The following is a 23,978-nucleotide window of genomic DNA, read 5'->3' as shown; positions in this document are numbered from 1 at the left end:
CTGGAAATGAGCAAAAATTGTTACTGAAAAGTTGCATATGAATTTTTTGTCCTAAGTGTTGATACAATTTGTTCAAAAGTTATAATAAAACTGTGTAATGCTTTCTCTCCAAATAGCTTTCTTTTCTTTAAAAAAAAAAAAACCCAAATCCTAACAATTCTCACAATGAATTTGGAAAAAATTCCATTCCAGGTATGAATTTATACAGCTGTGCATGGTACTAGAGATATTGATTTGCCAAATATAAAGGAGGCTGGAGATGCATTGACCTTTTACTGTTAAACACTTGAGTTTGCTGGAAGCACAGAATAAAATCCTGATCTATTGCTTAAGGTGCTGGCTGTGTAGATTGATGCCAGCAGGAGTACTCATAATAAAGAGAGTGCCTTCAAGTTTTGAGTAAAAGCCTGTTCACCGTGCCTTGAGGAGTAGTCACTCTCCTAAAAATAATGTGCTCTCAAATACAGGGAAAAAGTGAGAGCTATCGATTTGCAGCCTACTTTACCTAATAGAAGATGTACGACTTTTTAAAAATTATTTCTTTTCATTGTTGGTAGTGGAAGGTGAGTGAGTTTTGGTTTTTGTTTGGGTTTTTTTTCCCCTTGCTACATGTTGCCTGAAGCTCATCTTGCTGTGGTTGAATGTGGAATTGGGCAGCGAGGTGTATTGGCTGGAGACTTCACTTTTAACTGCTCTTGCAGCAAGAGAGGACTTTGGTGCTGGGGGAAATGGGGCAGGGTTTTGAGATGGGAAAGCACGTGTACGGTTGGGACTTTGCCTTACGGTGCCGCAGGCAGAAATTGTTTATTCTGTTTTCACTATATATAATCACTGGGGATCCTGGTCTTTGTAGGGACTTAGTCAAGATCGTGTACGATCTTCAAGTTTCTGACACAAGTCAGTTAGTGGTCTTCTCCAAACTTTTAAGCAGTTCTATTGATCATCAGGTACATGTGCCCCTGGGTATAACCCTTGATTTGCATTCATAACGGTGTTTAAAACGTCTTGGTCTCTCAATCTGATTGAAGTTTTAAAATCAAGTTATTTTGAGAGAATATAATTGCTATTCTAATAATTACTAGTAATCTAGTCATTACTTTGCAGCTGCATCAGTTGGAGGAAAACTCCTGTTGGGCTTTCGGTTAATTTGTCTTTTGTGCTGTTAGAAATAAGCATTAAAAAAATTGTGCTAAAAATCTGACCCTGATCTGGAAGTTTGTTGGATGGAGCTAGTGGGGTTGAGAGTAGTTTGACTGCATGAACCAACGGTGGCAGCAGGATCCAAAATTCACAATTTTTCAGTGCACAGCTTTGTAAGAGATTCCAGAGGAAGAAACTTTATTGGTTTGCCCTCGGGGGTTTATGCATTATTTTTTTTAAAGACAGAAATATAGTTAAGAGGGCTCTGTTGAGAGCTTATTTTTTTTTTTACTGACAGCATCACATTTGTGCTAAATAGAGGTCTTTAATCAAAAACCAATTTAGATGTGAAAATATGCTTGTAGCTTGTGCATGTGATACTATGTAGAGCCACGTTATCACATAATGATGTTAAAATTTTGCTCTTTCACTAATCTCTTTGATTTTTTTTTTTCTCCTTGACGTAATAAACAACACAGTATAAATATTGTACTGTTTTTGTCAATTCAATAGGTTTAAATCTTAGCGGTTTTGAGAAAGAGAATTGCTAGAAGCTTTTATTGTGATCCTCCAAAACCACCCCAGTATCTCACAGGATACTGAGCCTTCGACACATGGTTCTGATTATGTATGACTCTTTTTTTTTGAGGCTGTGATGTAGCTTTCTGTTTGCTGGTTTTTAGTAGCTGGTGTTGTTCTTGTAGATAAGATTTTTTTGTTTGTTTGAAATTCAAAGCTTTGCATAATTTCAGTGAAGTCTGTGGTTTCAGCAGGTAAAAGGCAGTGGATTCTAACTAAAGCACTTGAGCTCCAAAACCATCAGACTATAATACCTTGCCAGGAAGAAAGCTGGTGATGAGTATAATATGAATTTTGACCTTGTCTTTGTTATGAATTGCTGAAACAGAAAGGAAAAGTTTGTGTGTTGTTTTGGAACTGAGATTTGCTACTTTCCTGTTACGCAGTAGTCTTATCCGAGACGGCCTAAAGCCGATTCTGTAACGCAGGAGCTCTTGGGATTTTCTGTTGTATGGATGCAGCAGATCTGGAGTTGCTCTTCAGTCCATAACTGCATTACGTTTTACATTCAGTGATCATCGTGGTAGAGCAGGAAGCAGAAACTTCATTTCTGCAGGGGGCAGAAAGCCTATAATGGAAAAAAATGGTTTTCTTTGTTTCAGTGGATTACATCAAGGGATGCCCAGAAATCATCAGAAGAAATAGGGGCATAGCTAGAGTTAAAATGAAAGAATAAATGGAATTAAAAACAAGGTTGGAGCTGAAATTAAAGGCTATTTAAGAAATCTGTTCATTGACTTCTAAATGATCAGTCCCCAAGATTCATCTCCTTTGACAGGTCAGTCGCTTTTACCACGAAGCAAAAAAAAATACAGAAGTTCCCCCTGCTTTCCTGAATGTTTTTGCTTCCCCTTGCAGATTTAAAGTGCTGACTGAAGTTTGGTCCACTCTCTGTGTGTATATACCTGTATACACATAAATAAAATTCAGACTGCAATTTATACTTGGTAGCACGAGAACTGAAGAAGTGGAAATCTCCCTTGGGGATGCACTGGGGTTTGCTCCTTCCCTCTGCTCCCCTTGTCGCTGCTGCCTTTTCTCCTTTCCCCCAGGTGCAGGCAGGTGTTTAAAACAACTTGCTGGCAGGGACCGACAGCTTCTTCCTCGTCGTTGGCGGGATTTGGTCAGATCAAACGGGCACTTGCTCCAGGAGCTGGGAAATTGCGTTGCAGTCTGTTCCAGTTAGGTTTTTGTGAGTAATCGCAAGCTTCCCATATCCGTATTGTCTTAAGGTCTTCCATTGTTAATTGATTCAGTTGTGTGAAGCTGTGACAGCTACGATAAGTCTTACCGTTTTTACTTCCAGTTAAATATTTATAAAACACGAATTTCACTCTGTGGCTTGCAAGTCAGATGGCGAGTCCCTGAATGTATTTGTTTAACCATCTGTAGCCAAGTACAATTAGCACGTACTGTAAGGGCAGTGGTAATTATCCTGTCTAGTAAGAACGCAGAATTCTTCCTTACTGGAAGATTATTTTAATATTCCCTTAGTGTAGCTTGGGGCAGCAGGGTGGTGGATCCCCGTGCTAAAAATAATGAAGGAAGATGCACATTTGTGTGTTGCATCAGTTTTCAGCAAGCTTAAAATAACATATTGTGCAAGAACACGTCTCCTTCAGCTGGTTCTCTGAAGACTATTGACAAGTTTAACTTCTTTGAACACTCCCTTCCCTCCATGTACATAGTTCACGTGGAGAAAGCTGGGTTTATCATTCAGGTTGTTTTATAACTCATCCATTTTTATGCATTCTTCTAAATTCAGGAGGATCTGCACTTCAGGTGCAGATTAAATTGCACTAAGAGGAAGGGAAAGAAGAATCTGTAAATATTTTCAAATGGTGCAAGTGAGATGTGACTTCAAATGTCTCGGGTTGAAACAAGTTTGTTTGCAGTTTGTCACTGAATGAAAAGGCTAATGGTTTGTTTACGTGGAAGAGAAGAGGTAGTGTTAGCTTTAACTAAAATATATTCATATTTTGAATGTGATTAATTTGGCATGAGCTCTGGTCTAATTACTAAGTGCTTTCTGCAAAGGTTGTCAGGTGTTGATGTACTTTCCTTGGTTTCTTTGTTCTGCAGGGAAAAGAGGTGGAGGACGGATGTGTAATGTGAAAAGGGTTTTTGTGAATGGGTGTGCAGGGCAGTTGGTAGGGTTGGTTTTTTTTTTGTTGGGTTTTTTGCAAGTAAAATCATATACGGGTGTGTTGGCAGTTTTGGAGTTCTGGGAAGTCAAGGCTTATTGTATTGCTTGCTTTGGAAATGATGCAGTCTTATCGTCTGTTTGCAGGGCAGGACAAAAAAAAAACATTAAGGAATTAGGTACAGGATGGGGGAGATCACTTTGACACTAAAGTACTTCTAACCCTCAGCTTGCTGCTTAGGGAAGAGAGAACTTGTAAAATAGATGTTATTGTAACTTTCTGAAGTTGAACAGATGTTGCATTTGTTGATGTTCGAGTCAATACTGAAGTACAGCTTCTAATATCTTCTAATATCAGTGGAGCAAAATGAACCCATTTGATGGAATGACTCACTGTTGAGTTTGGGTTTTTTTTTTATTTTAACTTGCTGTTAACAGGACTGATCTGAAATCGTATGTCTCTAATTCTGTGTGCCAGAGCCACAATCTCTTGATTGCAGCTCCTGGAGATTCAGCAATAAATGCATCCTTCCTCAAATACTGATTATAGATTACTTGCTCCGAAGTTGACTAAAGGAGTGTAGTATGAAATATCTTGTACAACTTCCACAGAGGTGGAAAGAACTACACATTCCTCTCTTCTGTTGTGCCTTAGTTGTAGAATAATATTTTTGTTCTCTGCTTTGGTGAGTTTTGTGTTTTGCTTCAGTGTGGTTGATATTTAAAGAAAAAGCATAAATGGTTGTTCCAGTAGGCTAAGTAGCTATTGACCTACATGTTTAAAGCTTAGCTTGGAGATGTGAGATTAAAGTAAAACTTCCATAAATGAACTGGCACCTCCAATGTTTGAGACTTCTATTTATTTTCTGCTCTATTTCTCACTGTGTTTGTTTTTTTTTTTTTTTTTTTAAGGTGTAAAAGTAAAAATAATGGCATTGTTAAGAAGAAGCAGCAATGAAAATGTACTTGCTATCTGTTAAGCTAGTCACTTCCACAAGTTCGCGTGTGCTGTTTCCAAGCGGGTATTTTCCTTCCGAGGCATCCGTCCCCTCAGTTGGACTTTGTGTAGTGTGCTACGCCGCTGCTCACCCCGCTGCTTCTCCCGTTTCTTCTAAACCAGACTCTAAACTGAACCTGTAAGCGCCCCGCGTCCTTGTGTCTGTCCAGTGCTTATTGCTGTCATCTTCATCTGGCATTTCTTGGGATGACAGCAGTGGAAATAACATATAGCCTACAAATATCTAAACCCATCTGACTTGACCGGTTTGTTGGAAAAAAAAATCCCTGCAAACACATGTTGCAGTATAGGATTACATTTAAAAAGCATCAGTGGATAGTAGTGATAGTCTGTACTGTACGTTATTTTGTTGGGGAGGTACAGAATTGTAGAGTATGTGTGCTTGAAAAAGCAGGATTACATTTAACTTGGGAGAGAAATATGAAGAAGCTGAATAAAATGTTTTCGAGTACAATTGTAATACTACTACAGAGGAGGCATGGTACAGAAAAATGCACTTTTACCCAGGTGGTTTATTCATGATCTCCTAACCAGGGAATAGGTAGGCATGAAACAGAAGGTCTTTGCCCTCTAAAATATTAAAAAGAAACTTATCCTGAGTAAGTTGGGTTTTTTGTTTGGGTGTTTTGTTTTTTTTTTTTTCTTAAGGAAGATGTGTATATGCTTCCAAAACTTGCATAAAGAGCTGACACGTCTGTGCTTTTGTAATACAACACTCTGAAGTGTCTAACAAAGTGAATTGAGACAATAAATTGAGACTATTTTATAATAATTATTTTCCTCTACTTGAACCGAAATTTGAACTTGAGTGTAGTTCATGGAGTAGACTTAAAAGTGCAAAATTGATTTTTGTCTCTAAATAATGAAAGGTTTATGGATATGATCACATATGGGAGTCTGAAGTTACAATCAGTATTCTGTTAAACTGTATTAAAGTACTGCTGTGTTAAAAATAATCCATAAAGATGTGTGGAGTAGAAATGATACAGTACCTAATTATCTATTGATATTCTGATGAACTTTACTAGTCTAGAGTTAAAATTAAATATATATAAATGAACATTTGATTTTTGTGGTTTGAATTTTACATCAAATTATAAGAGGCTTAATCATGAGCTCATTGCTATTTACCTCTATTTTTTACATACAGTGCAAGGTCTTTTAAAAATAAATAAATAGCCTCTGTCTACACAATGAACGTTCCCAGCCTTAACTAATTACTGATACAGATTATATCAGAGATACAATTAGAGTTGTGTACCTGAGAGGTTTTTTTTTTCTTTTTCTTTTTTCTTCTTTTTTTTTTCCTTATGGTAAATGGAACATTTTCTCACACTTGATTCTGGCTAGCTGTAGCATTTTAAATCTCTTACTCTTGAACGACACTTTTCGTTTTTGTGTTTTGCTATTCTGTGTTGCTTATGTTAGTATGGGGGAACGATGGTTTTTTTTTTTTGTCAGTATAAGAATTATACAATTCTGCATTAAGAGGTATTTACTGGATTTCGGTAGTACTTACTGATCTGGAAAGATGAGCTAAACTGCGCAACGTGCTTTAACAGGTTCCCGCAGTTTTGAATGCTTGCCTTTTAAATGCAGTAAGTACAGAGGCAGCTGATTGGGGTTGGCCAAGTTCTGCTACATCAGTCATAATTATTTAAACTTAGACATGCCAGCTGTGATTAAAAAGAAATCAATTAACATTTTAGAACGATCTTCCTCCCCTTATTTAAAGTGAAAGCAGATTAGCTCTGAGTCAAAAATGTTTTAAAAATCTTTGTGACCGACAAAGGAAACTAAGCCATGATATTTGTCTTTTTTTACATATGAGAGGTTGTTCTAGATACTTTTTCTAAACATAATATGCAAGAGTACTGCTAAAGTGGTAATCCTGACCTGATAACTAACGCCATGCCCAAAACAAGCCCAGTGAATTTGTGGAGGAAGGATTTAATTCCTGCCCTCCTACCCCTTCACACAGAAGTGTGCCATCAATAATCTTAAGTTGGGAAGCAAAGAAATTTGAATAATTGAATTTAGGTCATAAAAGTTTAAGTAATGCCTGGTCTCAGAAAGGATACGTATGTCTGGAGGGGAAAAAAAAAAGCAGAGAGAGACAAAAGGGAAGCAGGAAGATGAGTGGTACACCAAGGTTGAGTCAACAGAGGCCCTTCAGAAAAGGGGAATTCAACCCTAGTGAAACCAATACCGAAAGCCATAAAATACATCAGACAAAACGTATGGGAAGGAAATCAGAAGGGTGGTAAGTCTATGAAGCAGATGGTCTACTTTGTAATGTGTCACCTTACAGAAATAGGAAGCAAGTGAACTAGTTCCTTCTCCGATATATAGTTAAAGGAAAAAACCAGGTGAGACCGGTGGTAAGTACTCCACTTCTGTGGGGGTTTTGGTTTTTTTGTCTTGTTAATAAGAATGAATTACTGTGAGGCTTTAGGATGTTAAATAAAAAGATGCTCAAGCTGGTGCATTAAAGCACAGCAAACTGTCGTGACCGGTTGGATATGCCAAAGAATTCTGGTAGCATTTAGGGATGACAGGGTTACTCTCTTCCAAGCACGTGCATTTTACTGTCAGTGCGAGCATCATAGTGAAATGACAAAAATTGCATCAGAACAGTCAGTTATTTAATTTGGTTAAGACTAGGCAGGTTTATGAGAAAATACAGAGTAACGTGATGAAGCAGGATGAGTGAGCAACAAGGAGACAAGGACAGCATGTGGACTAAGAGGGTTTACAAGAGGCTTAATTACTGTCCTAATTTGTGAAGGAAGGGGCAGGACAAACATGAGTTTACCGGTAAAAGAGGACCTTGATGTAGATTCTAAGTCTGGAATCGGGCAACCAAATTTTAAGTATGTGGAAGAAAGTAGTTTGCTTTATCTTCGTGCTCGTCTCCAAGGGATCAAAAAAAAGGGGTGGGGAAAGTGTATGAGACAATGGAAAGGTAGAGTATCTCCTGTGAACAATGAACACTCAGCGAAACTAAATCCAGGAAAAGGAAATACTCCCACCCACTCTTTTTTCCTTATCCTTGTTCTCACAGAATTAGTGTTTACATTGAAAAACACATCTCCTTCGGAGGCTACTGAAGCTGAGAACTCTCCCAAGAATTGAGATGATTCAGACATTTGTATAAGTAGCAAGTAGGAGGTGTTATAGTAAATAAACAATTTTTAGTAAAGTGTAGAATTATCATGGTTTTGGGCATAAGCGCATTTCAGAGTTGTGGGAGGGTTTTTTTTTTCTCCCTTCCAGAAGAAAGCATCTCTGAATGTGTTATTAACGTAAATGGAGAAGCAAATGCTGGCCATTTTCTAGAAACGTGGTGTAACTTAGATTCACCAGAAGTTTCACTGTATTGAAAATATTTTTTTTTTCTCAAGTACAGCCCTATCACATGGGCAACTCGTGACCTCAGTGTGCGTCAGGTCCTCCTGAGATGGGAGGAACATTTGTTTACTTCCTTTTTCAAAAAAAAAAAACAAAACAACAAAACAAAACCCAAAAATCAAATGCTTTGATTTGTACGTTGCTCAACTTTTGCTTGGGAAAATCATCAGGAACAACTTTTCTTACAGACATATGAGTATCTTCTCTCCTACTTTTAGGAAGTTCATACAAGGCTGTAGCATCTATGGATATGTCGTGGGCTTTAGCTATGTGAATATAGAGTTAAATGGGAATTGTTCTGACTCGGAACTGAACTGCGTTAGCAGTGCTTCCATGCACCTCGTGACTGCTGAAGCCACGTTGCCTTCATCTGCCCAATTCCGGCTACTTTGCAGCCACTGCTGTCACCAGGGAAAAGACTTGTGAGGAGTTGAGATCTGCCCTGTAGCACATGAATTTCCATCTCAGATACGCACAGAAAAATCTGAGGGCTGAGCATAGGCTGGTGCGATAGAGTCGGTCTTGAAGTTGTCAAATACAACTTCTAGAATTACAGAGTGATTTGGGTTGGAAGGGACCTCAAAGACCATCTAGTTCCAACCCCCCTGCCATGGGCAGGGACACCCTCCACTAGACCACATTGCCCTAAGCCCCATCCAACCTGGCCTTGAACACTTCCAGGGAGGGGGCATCCACAACCTCTCTGGGCAGCCTGTTCCAGTGCCTCACCATCCTCACAGTGAAGAATTTGATTTGACTTCTTTCTTCTCTTACTAAAGACAATATGTTAGTTGATGTAAGGTTGGGCGTGTTGGATCTTCTCGTCATTCCTTGAGATTATTTCTGAGATCTGTTGTGCAGTTTCAAAATATGATGTAGAAATTATAAGCTGAATTTGTAGGACATGGGTATTTCAGCAAATCATGCTGGAGACCCATCTAATCTAGTGCAGATGGCAGCTGGTGGCCATGCCCCCATCTTGCGGCACAGGAAACTCCACAGTTTGTGATTATGAAATAACCTTTTCTTTTGATGGTCAGGTTAAGTCCTAACCAATTGCCATTAGTAAGCATCAAATGAAATGAAATATTTTTTTGGAGGGGCTTTAAACTTTGTAATGCACTTAGCAAGTATTCTCTCATTCACTATGTGTTACAGAGCACATCCGCAAAGCAGTTTACGTGCCTACTGCATTTATACTGGATTTGGTACATTTTTTTTTTACCGAGGTATGTGTGTGTAAATCTATGATACGTGAATTGCTTGTGCAGCTGTGTTCAAGTAGAAACCTCACGCTTCGAAGTCTGTATGTTATGGATGTAAAGTACTTTCTGGGGCGTGAGGAGGCCGCATGTCAAAGTGTTATCTCAATACATGTTTCTGAGGCTTACGAAAGGAAGGTGCTTAACTTTAACTTTTCTGCTTGGGGAAAAAACCTACCCACCTTTTATGACTGTTTGCATAGAATTATGAGAGTTAATCATTGCTCATGTGTGTATGCGCATTGAGAGAGAGCACGTTCACCGAAGGCAGTAAATCTAACAGTTCAAATTTGTTTTCTTCAGCTCTGTGCGCTCAGTGAGATCTTCAAGTATGATTTTCCTGTTAGGTGCTTTGAAAGCATTTTTAAATCCAGTAACCACTGGTGAGCGGTGTTTTGCCAAAGCTGCTCCTGTAATGTTTGGCTAGCGTTGTATATTCGGAAGGACGGTAAAGCTGAAGTGTAGCGGCGCATCCTGAAGTACGGTTAAATGTACTGAAGTGGTAGACGTGACAACTCGTGCATTTGTCAAAGGCAAAGAAAAATATAGCAATCACATCGTTTTCTTCATTATCGCTCAGTGTTCAGTTGGCAGTATTCGGTTCATGGGAACTGAAGGTGGAACACACAGGTGAATTAAAAGAAACTGCTGTTTTTAACAATTGTGTAGGAAAGCCCATAGTAGTAGTTCCCACACACCTGATGACCTTCAGTATGAGAACGTCCTGTGGTCTGTCTAGTTCGATATCTTGTATTTAACGTCAGGCATCATCAGCTGATTTCAAGAAAGGTGTAAAACCTGTCTGCCAGAGAAACGTGGGATGATCATCCTCCTTATTCTTAATAGAAGTTGTTTTAAATCCTTAAGAAGAGTGCTTTCTATCTCTTCTAAAGTATTTGTGCTTGTTTTTTTAATACTCTTCTCTATCATGTCTGTTTTAAAAACTGGCTTTTCTTCGTGATTTGTTTTTTTTTTTAATGCCTGTTTTTGTCAATAGTAATCTGAATGTATTTATTGCACTCCTGAAAAGAATAAGTGGCGTTTCTAGGAATGGTTGCAGCTTTTGACTTTGCATTTGTTAAATGTAAATGTTTTTATTAACGTAAATACAACAATACTTGTAATTGAAGTGCTCTTCAATTTTTAAGGAGAATATTGATACAGGTTATATAAGCCTAACATTAACAAATATGAAAATGCTTCTTTTCCAAATATGCATTTGGATTACAGTTCCTAATATAAAGGAGAACAAAGTCGCTGGTTAGTACCTTTTTCTTCCCTTCTTAAAATTGTTTTGAAGGCAGCATTTTATGCTACAAAAATCATTAAAACGAGGCATTTAATTTTGTTTTACTATGCCAGAGTAATAAAAAAATAATTTTGGTTGTAAAGAATCTTAAGAATGAGGCGTAATGGAGGAGAATATGAACCTCTGAAATATTTATTGCTTTTTTTATGGATCTTTTTGTTCATGATTATTTGTGGTCAGTTGGAAGGAAGTGAGCACTTTGCATCCTGCTAAGCGTGGAAGGCTTTAAATACGTATTGCTTGGTGTTAAGTTTTTTAAAACATTACTTATGACTGACACATCCTGGTGTAGTTTACTCTTCCCGCTAGTGACCTTGAAAGCACGTCTGTGCAATAATTGCTTATTGCTGGAACAAAAGATAGTTCTGTCTAAGATTTGTTTGAATTCAGGAAGCCGTGTTTGCCAAAGTAAAATCTTGGTGACGCAACTATGTCAGGTTTCAGCAGCCACACCTCGGCTAAGCAGTTTCAAGTTTTCAGTTTTAACCTTTGTTCATAGCTATATTCCTTTTCCAGCAAAACGTCTGAGGCAGTTTTCTTTCTTCCTTTCGCAATGGAGCTGTGCTAAAGAAACGCGGAGTTTCAGAAGGAAAAGCACCAGCAAGTACTGTTGAGGTTGGCAGTAGTTCTCTGTTAAGGTAACTGGACGGCAGAAGGATAAATGGATTCTCTTCCCAATCACTGTGGTAAGGATAACGCTTAATATTCGTAAGTGATGAATGGTATAGATGGTGTGGGTTTTGTAGAACAGGATTTCGTAATGAGCTATTCGTGATCTCTGAAGAACAACGCAGAATGCCATCGCTGGGCTCTGATCGCCTTCCGTTGCGCCAGGATACTGGATCAAATTAAGTAGGTACGCCTTCGCTGCCGCAATACAATTTTCAGCGTGGCTCCGGGGTATTGCATTAACATTTGTCTTTGGTATTGGTGTTTAATGCAAGAATAGCTTTCTAATGAGCCGTGCTGCTGAAAGTGCTCCCTCTAGGACTGCGTGAATATAGTTTGCGCTGCTTTATGACAAGGATTTGCTTTTCTGTAATTATGGATTTGTAGGAATTCCTTCAAAATTAATAGTTTTTGGACAGCAATCACAGTTCTGAAACATATCTCACTATTAACGCACTGAGCTGCTGAGTTGGTCCCTTTGCCTTTGCTGGACCTCTGTTCCTGTGCTGGTACATGCTCCAATGAGCGCAGGACTGGGTCTCTGATTAGTGTCACTTCTCACCATTATCAAACTGAAAGTGAGCATGTAATTACAAATTAGCTGTTTTAATTGCTTTGGGGGAAACCCAGTTATTTCCCGAGTTTTGAAATCGAGTCCTGAAGGATCAGCATTTCAAAAGCAGAGCCATCCGTTTCAGCCTGGAGCCGTCCATATTTATGCGCGTGCATACACGGGCGGCTTTTAATTATCAAACACTGAAGTTTTATACTGCGACTTCTGAAATTTGCCCCTCGGATGCAAACGCTAATCTTTGTCAAGCCCCTAAGTGCTTTAAGCATCCTTTTTGAATGTTTGCTGAACGCAGAAGGCTGAAATCAAGAGCCGTGGTCTTGGAGAGCCTTCAGTGCATTGTTAATACTCCACTCTGGCCAGAGGCGATGCCAGGGGTCGAATCCTTGTTTACAACAGATATAAATAAAGAAAGCAGTCTTTTTACAATTGACCCGTGAAGAACCGATAGTAGTGGTGTGTGGAGCCTCTGTAGTTTGTTTGTCACTGTGTTCAGCTATGTCTCGTCTTCGTACTGCCCTGATTTACTGCCAGATTTTGAGACAGCTGCTCAAAATCCTCGTGGAAAATAGTTTGTGATCTTGCTCTGAGGTGAGTTACCTTTAAGTATGTCACCACGCTGAGTACAATGTGACATTCATCAGCAGGGTCCGCCGTTGATGAGTTAAAGTGGGCATGCAAAATTTGCCGTTTACAAAAATAGACATTTTTTTCCTCTAATTTGCCAAGAATGTCACGTTTCTTTCTCTTACGTTCCTGCCTTCTGACTTGACTTCTTCCAGAGCTACTCAGCACTACTCCTTTCGTAAGTTCCTTAGAGGAGCTGGTCGAGGATACAAGCATATTCTGTACCTTGGGAGACTAAACTGTAGTTTCTACCAGGCATGAACGAGGAAAATGAACTTAAAAATCCCAGGTTTTCAGACATGCAGCACTGTCCAACTAACTCAATGATCCCTAGATTCAGAAACTTTCTTTTTTTTCCTTTTTTAAAAGATTTTAATGTGGTTAACAAAGTATTTAATGTGGTTTTCCATTAGAAAAAAATTTTGATTTCCTCATTGTAGGCATTCCCAGTCATTGATACACGTTGAGTTGTCTGCTCCAATGCAAATAGGGATCTACTGTGGTCAGAGCTTGCATCTGTCTAGGAGACAGTGAGTATCTGCAGAGAGGACAGCTTCACCTTTTCTTGAAGTAAATCTGTTGTGTGATAGATACAAAACACCTGGAATGAGATGCAGCTGCTCAAGATTGGTGTCTCCCAAATGGTAAACCAAAGAAAACTGTGCAAGCCTCAAGTTGTTGGGGGAATGTACTTTCACCAGGAATCAGGATAATTGCTCAAGTGTTTGATGTTTATTAAAAGTTTCCTTTTTTTTTTCGCACCTGTCTGCATAATAGTCAGAAATTGTAGCCCTGAAATCAAAATTAAATAAAAAAATGCTTGCTGGAAAAGGCAGTGAGAAAGAGGAGTTATACAACAGCTGTTATAGATGAAAAACCTCTTTCAGCTTCCAAGAGATTGACGATTACCTTCCCCTTGGCCCACAAGATAAGTGGTGAATGCTAAGATGATGTGAAAAGGGGATGGCAAAAAGACTTGGAAAAAGCATGAAATAATCTAATTGAAGAATGTTTTAATTGAGCATTGGTTTTCTGGCTGTGTTTAGCTATAACCAATACCTGTTTACCTGGTGTGTGACAACCTCTGGGAAGGGCTAGGATACGCCGTGGGTTTTCTTGCTTAGTTAGGAAATATGTAAAATTAAGAGCGTTGATAATTGAGTACTTAAATTCATTCTATGCAGAGATGATCCTTTCACTTGAAGACAGATTTACGTGATATTCACAGCCCATAAATCATTCTTGCATTGCCTCCCTGCAAGACTATTGGCAGTAGTGCACGTTACTCAAAATATGCCTGGTTTCAATTAGCTCAAGGAAAATTCTCTACTCATGGAAAGAACATCCATCTCTATTATCTGCCCCGAGAATTAAACACCCAAATATATTTGCATGAAGATTACCAAAGTTTACTCTGCATAAGTAGTGATAAGTGCTGGGTTTTAAATAGGAGAGGATAGGAAGATTTAACACAACTGCTTTTGAAATGTTTCTAACCCCGAGACTCAGAGTTGCAATCGGTTGTGGAATAGCTCCTAAGAAACAGAGAAGTGCAGCAAAAAGACTTTTCTGCTTGGAAAACAGGAGAGATTTCGGAGAGCCCTCTGCAGTAAGTATGATGTGTGCTGGAGCTGGTCGGTCGCTGCTGCGGGGTGCCAGGACGCGTCAGGTGTAATGGCACGGCAGGGTGCTGCCTCGCTCGTCCTAACTCACTCTTCTCCCCTGGACAGAAGAATAATACTGGTATTTGTTGCTTTTCCTCTTTAGCAGCAGTCTTCTGTACACCCATATACCACCTTCCCCCTTTTTATCTCTGGGGTGGGGGAATTGAGAGCTTTTTAGTTTTGTCTTATCTTCTCCGCACAAGGCTTAGACACCCTTGCTTTTTGTTTGTGGCTTTGCCCATTTCATTGTGCTTTGGTTAAAAAAAAAAAAAAAAAAAAAAAAGAAGATGTTTGGTCCTTGCAATTACAGGTTGCGGCACAGATCGTTCTGTGCTCTCACGGTGTTTCTCCTGTAGCTGGTTCCACCTCTCCTGCATCGACTTTGTTCTCTTAATGGAAGGAAAGGCAAGGGACAGTGCCAACTCTCACAAAAAGCTTCTTTTCTTCCGAGGGGAATTGAAATAGTTTTGCCTTCCACTTTCTCTATTGAAAACCAAGTTTGTGTGAATTGGCATACTTAGAAATGAACAATGTCCCGTTACCGTGGTCAATCCTAAATCCCTTTTTGAAAGCAGACTGGGTGATCTTGATTTGTGTGAGGTTGCCAAAGTAAATGTCAGTTGAAGTCTTGCGGCTTGCGCTTAGCTGGAACAATATACCTGGCCTTTAAATAAAGCTTTTTTTCACTGCCCGAGCCAGGATGAAGAGTTAATTTTTATTCTGTTTTGCTCTTAGCAAACAGATTCCTAAGGGTACCGAATAAATAAGCACAACTGGTTTTCTATTTTTCCAGTGAAAGAGGCATTTACTTCAGCACATACTTCTTGAGGTGTCAGACTTATGATGACGATACGACTTCTTTAGGAGCATCTTGTCAGCCTGTTGTAGTGGGGAGCGCAGGCTTCTTGAGAGCACGTGTGTGTGTGTAAATTAGGGGGAGTCTGATTTGTGAATGTATGCCTGCTGCTTCTAGAAAGTGAGAATTTCCATACAGTCATATCGCTACATGTGTTTAGATTAAAATCGTGGTGCTGTTTGTTTGGGCTGCTAGGGAGATGCTAAGCATCTAATAATTTAAGTTGTCACCTTTTTATTGTGGTCAAAAATGGGTCATTTTGCAATGTGCGTAAAACAGAGAAATACGCTCTGTGGCAGGATACATTGAGGCTTGTTGCTCAGACATGCAAAAGACTTACCGCTAAAGAAATACTTTATATATACTCTATACTGGGAATTATTGACATGTTTGTTAATAGCACATACGTCAGTGTTTGAGACTTTAAAAATACTTCAGAGATCTTCACGCAGTTTACGGCAGTTGAAGAAGCTCTGTGCGTAGCTGTTTCAGGAGAAAACTAGCCTTGTAGTAAAGCCTTAGTAGACAGTTCTAGCTGTAGTTTATCGCAGCCTGAAGGGTCCGACAGAAAGGTCTGTTGTGGCAGGTACCCACTGAGGGAACTTTGCTTGCATTGCACTTCTCAAGATGCAAAATACTCTTTACTAAACTTAAAAACCTGGTTGTGGGTTGAATGTAATATTTGGAGGAACAGAATCTTTTAATCATGTTTTTAGCTGGAAGGTGAGGATGGGAGAAGAGGAGGAAAGCCCTGACCACGATAAGCTGATTTGTGTAGGTCATGAATCAAGGGGGTAGCAAGTACCATTTTGTGTCTCAATTTTTATTATTTTTTTTTTTAATATATCCATGGTCTCAGGCTTTTGAAGGCTCAAGCAGACTAATGCCTGGTTCTGATGAGTTCAGGTGCTTCTGGAAAAAGTCATTTGTCCATTGCTTGGACAGTAAAAAAAAAAAGTAGATCTGGGAACAGATAATTTATTACTTAACTATAGGTTCTATGCTTTAATCGCAATCGTATGCTTCCCTTTTACAAATGCTTTTTCCCTCTTGACTATTGCATCCCACGTAAAGACCTTCCACTTGAGGAAAATCTTGAGCTTCCAAGACTCTGCAAGTTTGTGGCAGGAGTAGGAAGGGAATATTTTAAATGAGACTCTGTATTTTTAATATATTTATATATATAATGTTTATATGTATTATATATAAAAATACACATATAAACCAATATGTATTTATAGATATAAAAATACACATATATTTTTATATGTATTACATATTTATATGTGTGTGTATGTGTTATTTTTTTCTGCCAGCTGGCTTCAGTAACAGTTAGTAGGATGGGTGGTTACTGGAGTTAAACCATTTTTGTAAAACCCGAAGAGAAGGATCGTTGGGGTTGCCTCTGTAGCTTTGAGGAAGCAGCTGCAGGGAGCGCGGGTGCTCGGGCCGAGCAGCGCGCAGGGAAGAGGGAAGCACCACCGCCATCGAATGAAAACACGTGACGCCGTTTGGCGAGGCAGGTTGTTTGCGGTGCCAGTGGTCAGGTCTACTTCAATCTGCTGATAATGGCATTAGGTAGACTTGAGGCTAACAACTGAGAGGGGTCCTGCTCCTTTTGGAGTTGGTGGGAGCTTTGCCGTTGACTTCTGTGGGGGAGGAGGAGTAAACTCCCAGAACAGAAATGTCTGTAAAGCTAAAATTATGTGCTTGGATGTCTTAATGTTTTGTTGCTGTCAGAATCGTTGTCTGGAAGGACTTTCCTGAGGGATTACTGGGTTAATCACCGCAGCCCTCACTGAAGCTGCTTGGCATGGGTGCTGTACTGAGATGTTACGCCGGGCCACGAAAGGTAGGCAAAGCTAGCACGGCGCTTTGGGCTGCTTTTCAGGAACAAACAATGCTCTTGAAAAAGCTCCTTTTTTTTTTTTTTTTTTTTTTTTTTTTTTTTTTTACATGCCTTCCAGAGAGTGATTTTTGAATTTAAACATCCTGTCTCTTCAGTTTGTTTGGATAGAGCTCATAGGAGCGGGAGGAGGAGAGAATAGACGCTTTACGCCTGAGGAAGCACTCTGTTTAGCGTAGTCAAAGGCTGGTATGTGCCGAATACATAAAAGCTAGAAAACTGAGGGGTTACGTATTTAAAAAGGGAGGGGTGGGGGATAAAAGGAGAGAAGTAGTATGGTGGGTTTCTTCCAGCCCTGACTGATAGGATCTCTGTTGCTTACATAATTTGTGAAAAGGAAATAGTCCTAATGGTTTTTCATGAATCATTGGTTTATGGGCTTGGCTCCAGAAAACCTTCTTGCAGAGAATAATTTCGTTAAAACGGTGACGCTAATCAGGTGAAACTGAGAGGGTAGATGCTCAGCAAGTTCAATAACAGGATGTTGATTCTTTTGTTGATACTGTCTCCCGAGTCCAGTAACGGTGGGCTTCCTGGTGTTACTTGAACTTGACTTTCCTAGGTGGCATATGAGCTCCATATGACTTGGGGTTTTTTTGTTTTGTTTTTTGTGGGGTTTGGAGTGGGGTTTTTTGGTTGGTTGGTATTTTTGGGGTGACTGCTTTAGCCAGAAGTCAAAAGACCTGTGCATCCACCCGGGTCCAGGCTGGAAGGCAGAGGATCCTCAGTGAGGCTTCTGGGTTTGAGGCGGTGCTTTTCGAAACTCATTTCCTTTAACTCTGTGTCTGAGCCACCTTTGGCTCCAGCAGAGACAGTGTTTTGTAGAGGACTGAGTGTGCTGGCACCAGGTCCTGCTGGCTTCCCCAGAGCTCAGAGCAGCAGCAGACAGTGCCCAGGTCACTGCTAATCACAGCGTTATGCGGAAGAGCTGTTGGCGACCGCTAGGTGTTTCGTATGTGTTTTAAAAGCGTGCTGAGCATGAGTTTAAGATGAGTGGTTAAATACCAATGCCAGTTTGACACCTCTGAACTGTGTGTTGACCATCTACTTCTTCCAGTGGCGTGAAGGCAGGGGCTGCGGGCAGGTTCCCGTATGACACGTACAGCACCCGTGCTTCCTTTTGTTTCTCCTTGCAGCACGTAGCTTGTCCTTCAGCCTCTCCAGAAATCAACCCCAGATCCGCGTTAAGGGGCGATGAAATTCAAACCTGCTGCCTCTCTGAACAGGAGTTTCCTGTGTTATTAAAAAGCTGAGGATATCCGGGCTTTCTTGGGCACGAGGTGTATCTGCTGTTGGTACGGGTGCCTGGTGGGTATCAATGGAAGGATGCTCCGTTACGCTGGTGGAAGAAATGGTGGGAATGCTTGCTTAGAGTGAGTTTCCGATGACACTGATATTTAACCACTGGTGGTAATAAGCCCCATATTTAGCCCCTTGCATTTGAACAAAACAATTTATATATCAATTTTCTGTGAACGTTTTCAGGGTATCAAGTGAATTTTCCTTCTCTTCCTACTGCTATGTGACACCAACAGCTTTGTTCAGGAAGAGTTTTTTCCTTTTTGGGGTGTGTGTGATTGTCATGTTTGCTTTTGCCTGCATGTAATCCCCAAACACAAGTAACTCGCTGTAGTATATTTTCAAAATCCACTTACAGCAGACAGAGTGTTAACATGCTGTCAAAAATAACCACGTGTTCCTATGGAGGAGGGAAGGAAAGGAAAAGAGCTCTTATAAGTGAGACCAACTACATTCTTAGAAGGCAGAGAAAGCTGGGGAGAGAGAAGTATTGAATACTCTGAACAGTTTTGAATAGGTTGTATACTGTCTTTATTTATGTTTTTCTTTAATCAAAACCAGCAAATAGCCACCACTGCTGTGAAGAAAGTTTTGTGAAACATTTGTAATGCTTCTACTAAAACCAAATTAAGTAGAAAAAGTAAGTTCCCTGCAGTTGGAAAGTCTGGACTTTTCTTTTGAGCTACTTGTCCTACCCCACTGTTTTTCTTGTATCCTTGCTTTATCGGGTTTTGAGAAGTGGAAGTGTGACGTTCAGGTTGATGACCTGCAAACAGCAATGCTCCAACATAAACTGAAATAAAACAGGATATTAACTTTAGAACTGTAGTTTCAGGTTCTTACAACCATGTTATATCTCTTCTTATATACCAGTCTTGCCACGGCTTTTCAATGAAGTTTGGACATCATCATTTATACACAGTAAAGAATGAGAAGATTAAAAAATGCTGAAGGAGGCTTAATATAACTTTTGCCTTTTATTCTTCCTTTCAGTTATTTTTTTTTTTAAATTGACGGTAAAGTCATCATTGAGCAGGGATAAAGTTAGAATCGGTTCTGCATATCAAGTGCATTTTCCTCCTTTCGTTGGTCATCTTACTGCTTTGGACTTGACAGTAGCCTGCTGCTACAGACCCTTTTCCACAGCTTATTTTTACATAATTTATTAAAAACCAAAACAAATACCATTCCTACCCCCCCCCCCAAAAAAAAATCAAACCAGCTGAAGATGGAGAGCTGAAGTTCATTTTTAAATAGGGTACAGACATGTTTGCAAGTTGGAGAAGGGAAGTTTTTTTCAAAGCTAACTACTCCAGAGTATTATAGAGTATGGCAAGCTGAACTTGTCTTCAAAAAAAGAAAAAGGGGCAAAACAAAAGGTAAGACTAGAGGCATAATACATGCAAAGCAATATGGAAATCTGCTGCAAAACAGTCATTTTGGGGCATGCATGTGATTTCTGTTGAAGTATCATACTTCATACATATCCTTTTTAGGCCTTATGCCTTACCAAGAACATGAAAACAAGTAACATGTATGTACATCTTGTCAATTTAATGATAAAAATTAATTTTGGATGCTAGTGTATTTTGTATGTTATATCCAGTGCAGGTAGTCCCGTTTGTGGGATGCCATGCAAACTCGGGAAGAGAACAGAAGTTACCGTGAGACATTTCTAACCAAATGGATCGGAGGGAAGTGTAGGTTTCGCTGGTGCTCCAGGACAGTTAAACCGAAGGTGTTCCCAGTAAAATGGGATTCAAATGCACTTTGCAACATCTAGAGTTTATGTCTGTGAGCTGCTACGCTGTGTGAGCCTGCTTTGCTGTGGAGTAAGTTTGGGGAATTCCAGTTTAATTTTGAAAACTTATTTCTGTTTGAAACCAAAACCTAAATAAATATTTCCTTTTGCTTTTAGCACTGAGATTTTTAGCAGTGGGGAATTTCTTGTCAAAGTGCTTAGTGCATACCTTGTAATGGAAATTGTGGGAGAATGTGAATAGAACAGAAATAGACCCAGCGTTTATCTGATAGTTCAACAAAAAGTAAATATTGAGATTTGTTTCTCTGCTTGTAATGGCCTATTAAAGTACAGCTGACTTGGGAATGGAGGGCGGAAGGGGACAATTTCCCCAAACAGTCATGTAAAAAAGAAAAGTTTAAATCTAGATGGGCCAGTTGCTCACTCTCCCCACATGTTCTAACAAATTTAAAGCCTTAATAAAAAGGCTGAAGTAGTATGCCCTAGGGAGGCACCAAAAAAGATCAGAGTGGGTTTTTTTTTTTCCTACATCCCTGTTATAGCAGGGAATGTACTAAATGTAAATGTCTAGCCGAGTGGGGGAACAGACCATACCTAAGCTACGCAAGTCTGACCCAGGAAAGATTCACTCAAACTGTAGTAAAAATACGAATGGGGTGCCGTGCAGACCTTGCTGAGGTTTGTTTTCGTGTTGAAGTACAGCTTGCCCCTCATCTTTCCAGCTGGAGTAGCAGCTCTTGCCTCGGGGCAGTGGGAGCCCTTCCGCTCCTGAGCCAGGCAGTGGGTTTGTGGGGAAATTTTTTTTTTTTCTGTCTCTCAGATAATCAGCAGAAGCTATTAGTACAGAATTTAAATTACTATAATATAGTATGTGATGTGTTAACAAACCTTCTTTGAAGTGCTTCTTAAGAAATCAGTCAGGTTGAACACCTGAAGCCTCAAACCAGGAGCCATTGGGTCACCTTTGTTCCTCACATATTTGAGATTTCATCTTGAAGCAGTTTTTGCTCCCGATCTGCCCCATCCAGTTTGACAGGTGCTTCCACCCTCTGCTTTTCCACCTTAAGAAAAAAAAAAAAAAACCCAACAAAACAAACCTTTCCCTTTCCTGTGAGGTCTACACTGCTCTACACAAGTCATACCTGCAGAAGAGTAGCGTTGCTTTCAGCACTTAATTGCTAGGCTGGAGCATCCGATGTGCTTTAGCTTCTCTCATAGAGTCGATTTTCTCTATCCTGTATCTTCTGAGTGGTCTTCTCTGCACCTATTTCAGTTAAATTGGTTTTGGGGGAAGGCATGGGTTTTTCTTTTGCTTTGGACTAGGTAGCCACATCTATCTATCTATCTATCTATCTATCTATCTATCTATCTATCTATCTATTTACCAGTAGTGGTTTACCAATACTTTATATAATTGATCAGTCCTGTTTTTCTACTAAAAATGGGGTTTGTGTGTGTATAACTACTGCAAAGCATCAGTACCAAACAGCTTGTTAGAAGGGCTAGTAGGATCCTGTGATCTTTTCAGTCTCTGACAGCTCCCTTCTCCCCTTCATCTCCTGTTAATGGGTCCCAGATCATAGCAGAAGTCGTTACTCGTAATTGTCTTTCGCTTTGTACGCTTAAATTTTGTTGCGTTTTCTCCAGCTAGCCCAAAAGACTGTCTGATTTCTGTGAGATGCCTTCAGGAACAGTGAATTCTCCAAACTTTGGTCTCCTGGAAGTCCTTAGTGCATACCTGCTTTTTTTATGTGGTCACTACGTAACTTTATTAAATAGCCCTGATCTCACAAAACCTAAGGAACACAGTACCTTCTCTTTGTCTGGATATCTTATCTTTTTATTGTCTGTCTTTCAGCCAGTGCTTTGTTCATCTTTAAAATGTTACAGGTCTGTACCTTAAATATTATTCCATGAGATATCACATCAGTTCTTGCTTTTTAATCTTCTGGATTAAGTTCACTATATTATCCTTTTTTGAGGAATAAATTACCCAGGTAAAATCAAATTTGCCTTGTCTTCATTTCACTGTTCAATTACATTTCCTTGATTTCTTTTGTTTGGATCTTGTATTATCAAGGTCATGCTTATGTGCTTGTAATACCAAGATTGCTTTTCCTTCTCTCCCAAACTACTTCCTTTCCCCCTTCCTTTTCTAATGATTTTTAGCGTATCTGTCATTGTTGTGTGTGCCAATTATTTCAGCGTTGCGGGATGGAGATTATCCAGATCCCCTTATTTTTTTATTGTAAATGGTCTAATTTTGTTTCCACACTGTATGTGGTAATAACCATTATCCTATCCTCATTTTCACTGTATCATTTTATTATCTTTCTTGAAACAGAAGGCAAAGTATTTGCTTCGGTGTTTGTTCCTGCTTATTTTTGCCTAAAAGTCCTCTTAAACCTCCATGTGTATGTAGCTGCCCTTCTCTCCCTTTTTTGAAGCTGCAATGCGCGCTAACGGTGATGCCCCCATTATTTCCTTTGCGTGGTTCAGCTCAAGCAGGCTCCCAGTTGGTTTTACTCTTCTGTTTGTACCCTCTAACCTCTGAAATGTGCTTTTCTTTCCTAAGCTTTTTTCCACTCTGTGGGGAAAAAAAGTTTCCTGCTTATTTTTAGCATTACAGGTCAGGTTTTTATTCATCCAGGTAGTCTGGAGGTCTCCTCCTCACCAAATTTTCTCTTTAGCTTGGAAAACAAACCCAACGAGTGGAAACAGCTTTCAGTTGGAGTGGAAATACCCTCTGAAATCTGTCCGCCTCATCAGCCCTATTAACAAATTCCAGTCGTTTCTTGAGCTTTGCCCTTCCCAAATTCCAGACTGTTTGAGGTGTTCCTGGGAAGTGATCAGGAGCGGTCAGGACTGGCTTGTGATTGCTTGAGCCACCGGCCATCTCTCCTGTCTGGCAGCGTGAACTGACTCTGAGACAGTGTTCCTGTTGACCTGTGACTGACGATGACTGTTGACCAAAGGAATCCTTTGGCTATCACGTCTGTGCCATTGCTAACGTTCATGGTTTGTTGTTGTCTCTTTTTTCTTTCTTTTTTAAAAACGTGTTGATTTCCCAGGAGTTCACACTTTCCATCAGCAGCGATAACATTCTTTATTTCTTAAGCATTTCATTGGTACGCAGTGCTTCCTCATTCCTTTATTTCTGTCTAGCTCGAATATCTGGCAGCCCTCGGTGCCTGTGCCAAGATTGCCGTCGGCGTGTAGGGGATAGGTGTTGCCCGCGTGCTGCGCGGCAGCCGGCTCTGCATCCTGTGGTCAGCCTGATCCTCCGTGGCAGTAAAACCTAGCAAGTCGAGCTCTTAAACTCACCGATACAGTCGATTCCTCGATCTTTGTACACTAGTTGGTTTTGATGAATGGATGAATCCAGTGATGAAGATTTGTGTGTGTTAGTACTTCTCTTCCTTTATTTTTCCTCCTCCCCTATTGACTATCCTACCTGCCAATTTTAGCCTTTGTGTAAGTATTGGCAATCTCTCAAAGGTTATGTTTCTCTTAAGCTACTTCTTGTATTTCATAATGTGGCAATGGCTCGTTTTTTGCAAGACTACTGCTTTTTCTTTTGAATCTCCTAATTGCCTGCTGTGGCAGGACACTCACTCCATTGCTAGCGTTGTCATCTTAATGTGGAAAACGATTCATCATGCAAGAGAAATGTGTGGCTGAATTATTTTTTGTGTGTGTTTAAAAAAAAAAAAAGTTTCTGCAGGAGACTATTACTTTAGGACCAAAGACTGCGTGGGAGAG

General features: G+C 39.9%; 1 protein-coding gene across 2 annotated transcripts in view; it reads left to right on the top strand.

The window, feature by feature from the left end:
• EML4 (EMAP like 4) overlaps window positions 1–23,978 on the top strand; it is a 165,360-nt gene that overhangs the window by 26,824 nt on the left and 114,558 nt on the right. The window contains exon 1 of one of the 2 annotated variants that reach the window (XM_054819789.1): window positions 11,444–11,548. The exons of the other annotated variant lie outside the window; for it this stretch is intronic. Within the exon in view, the coding sequence (XP_054675764.1) occupies window positions 11,524–11,548 (25 nt within the window). The 5' untranslated portion in view covers window positions 11,444–11,523. Of the gene's footprint in view, window positions 1–11,443; window positions 11,549–23,978 lie in introns of those variants that run through there. 2 annotated transcript variants of the gene reach the window in all.

This window comes from Grus americana, chromosome 3 (genome assembly GCF_028858705.1).
Source record: "Grus americana isolate bGruAme1 chromosome 3, bGruAme1.mat, whole genome shotgun sequence".
NCBI lineage: Eukaryota > Metazoa > Chordata > Aves > Gruiformes > Gruidae > Grus > Grus americana.
Note: the sequence above shows the minus strand (reverse complement) of the source record. Positions and strands in the feature narration are given on the sequence as shown.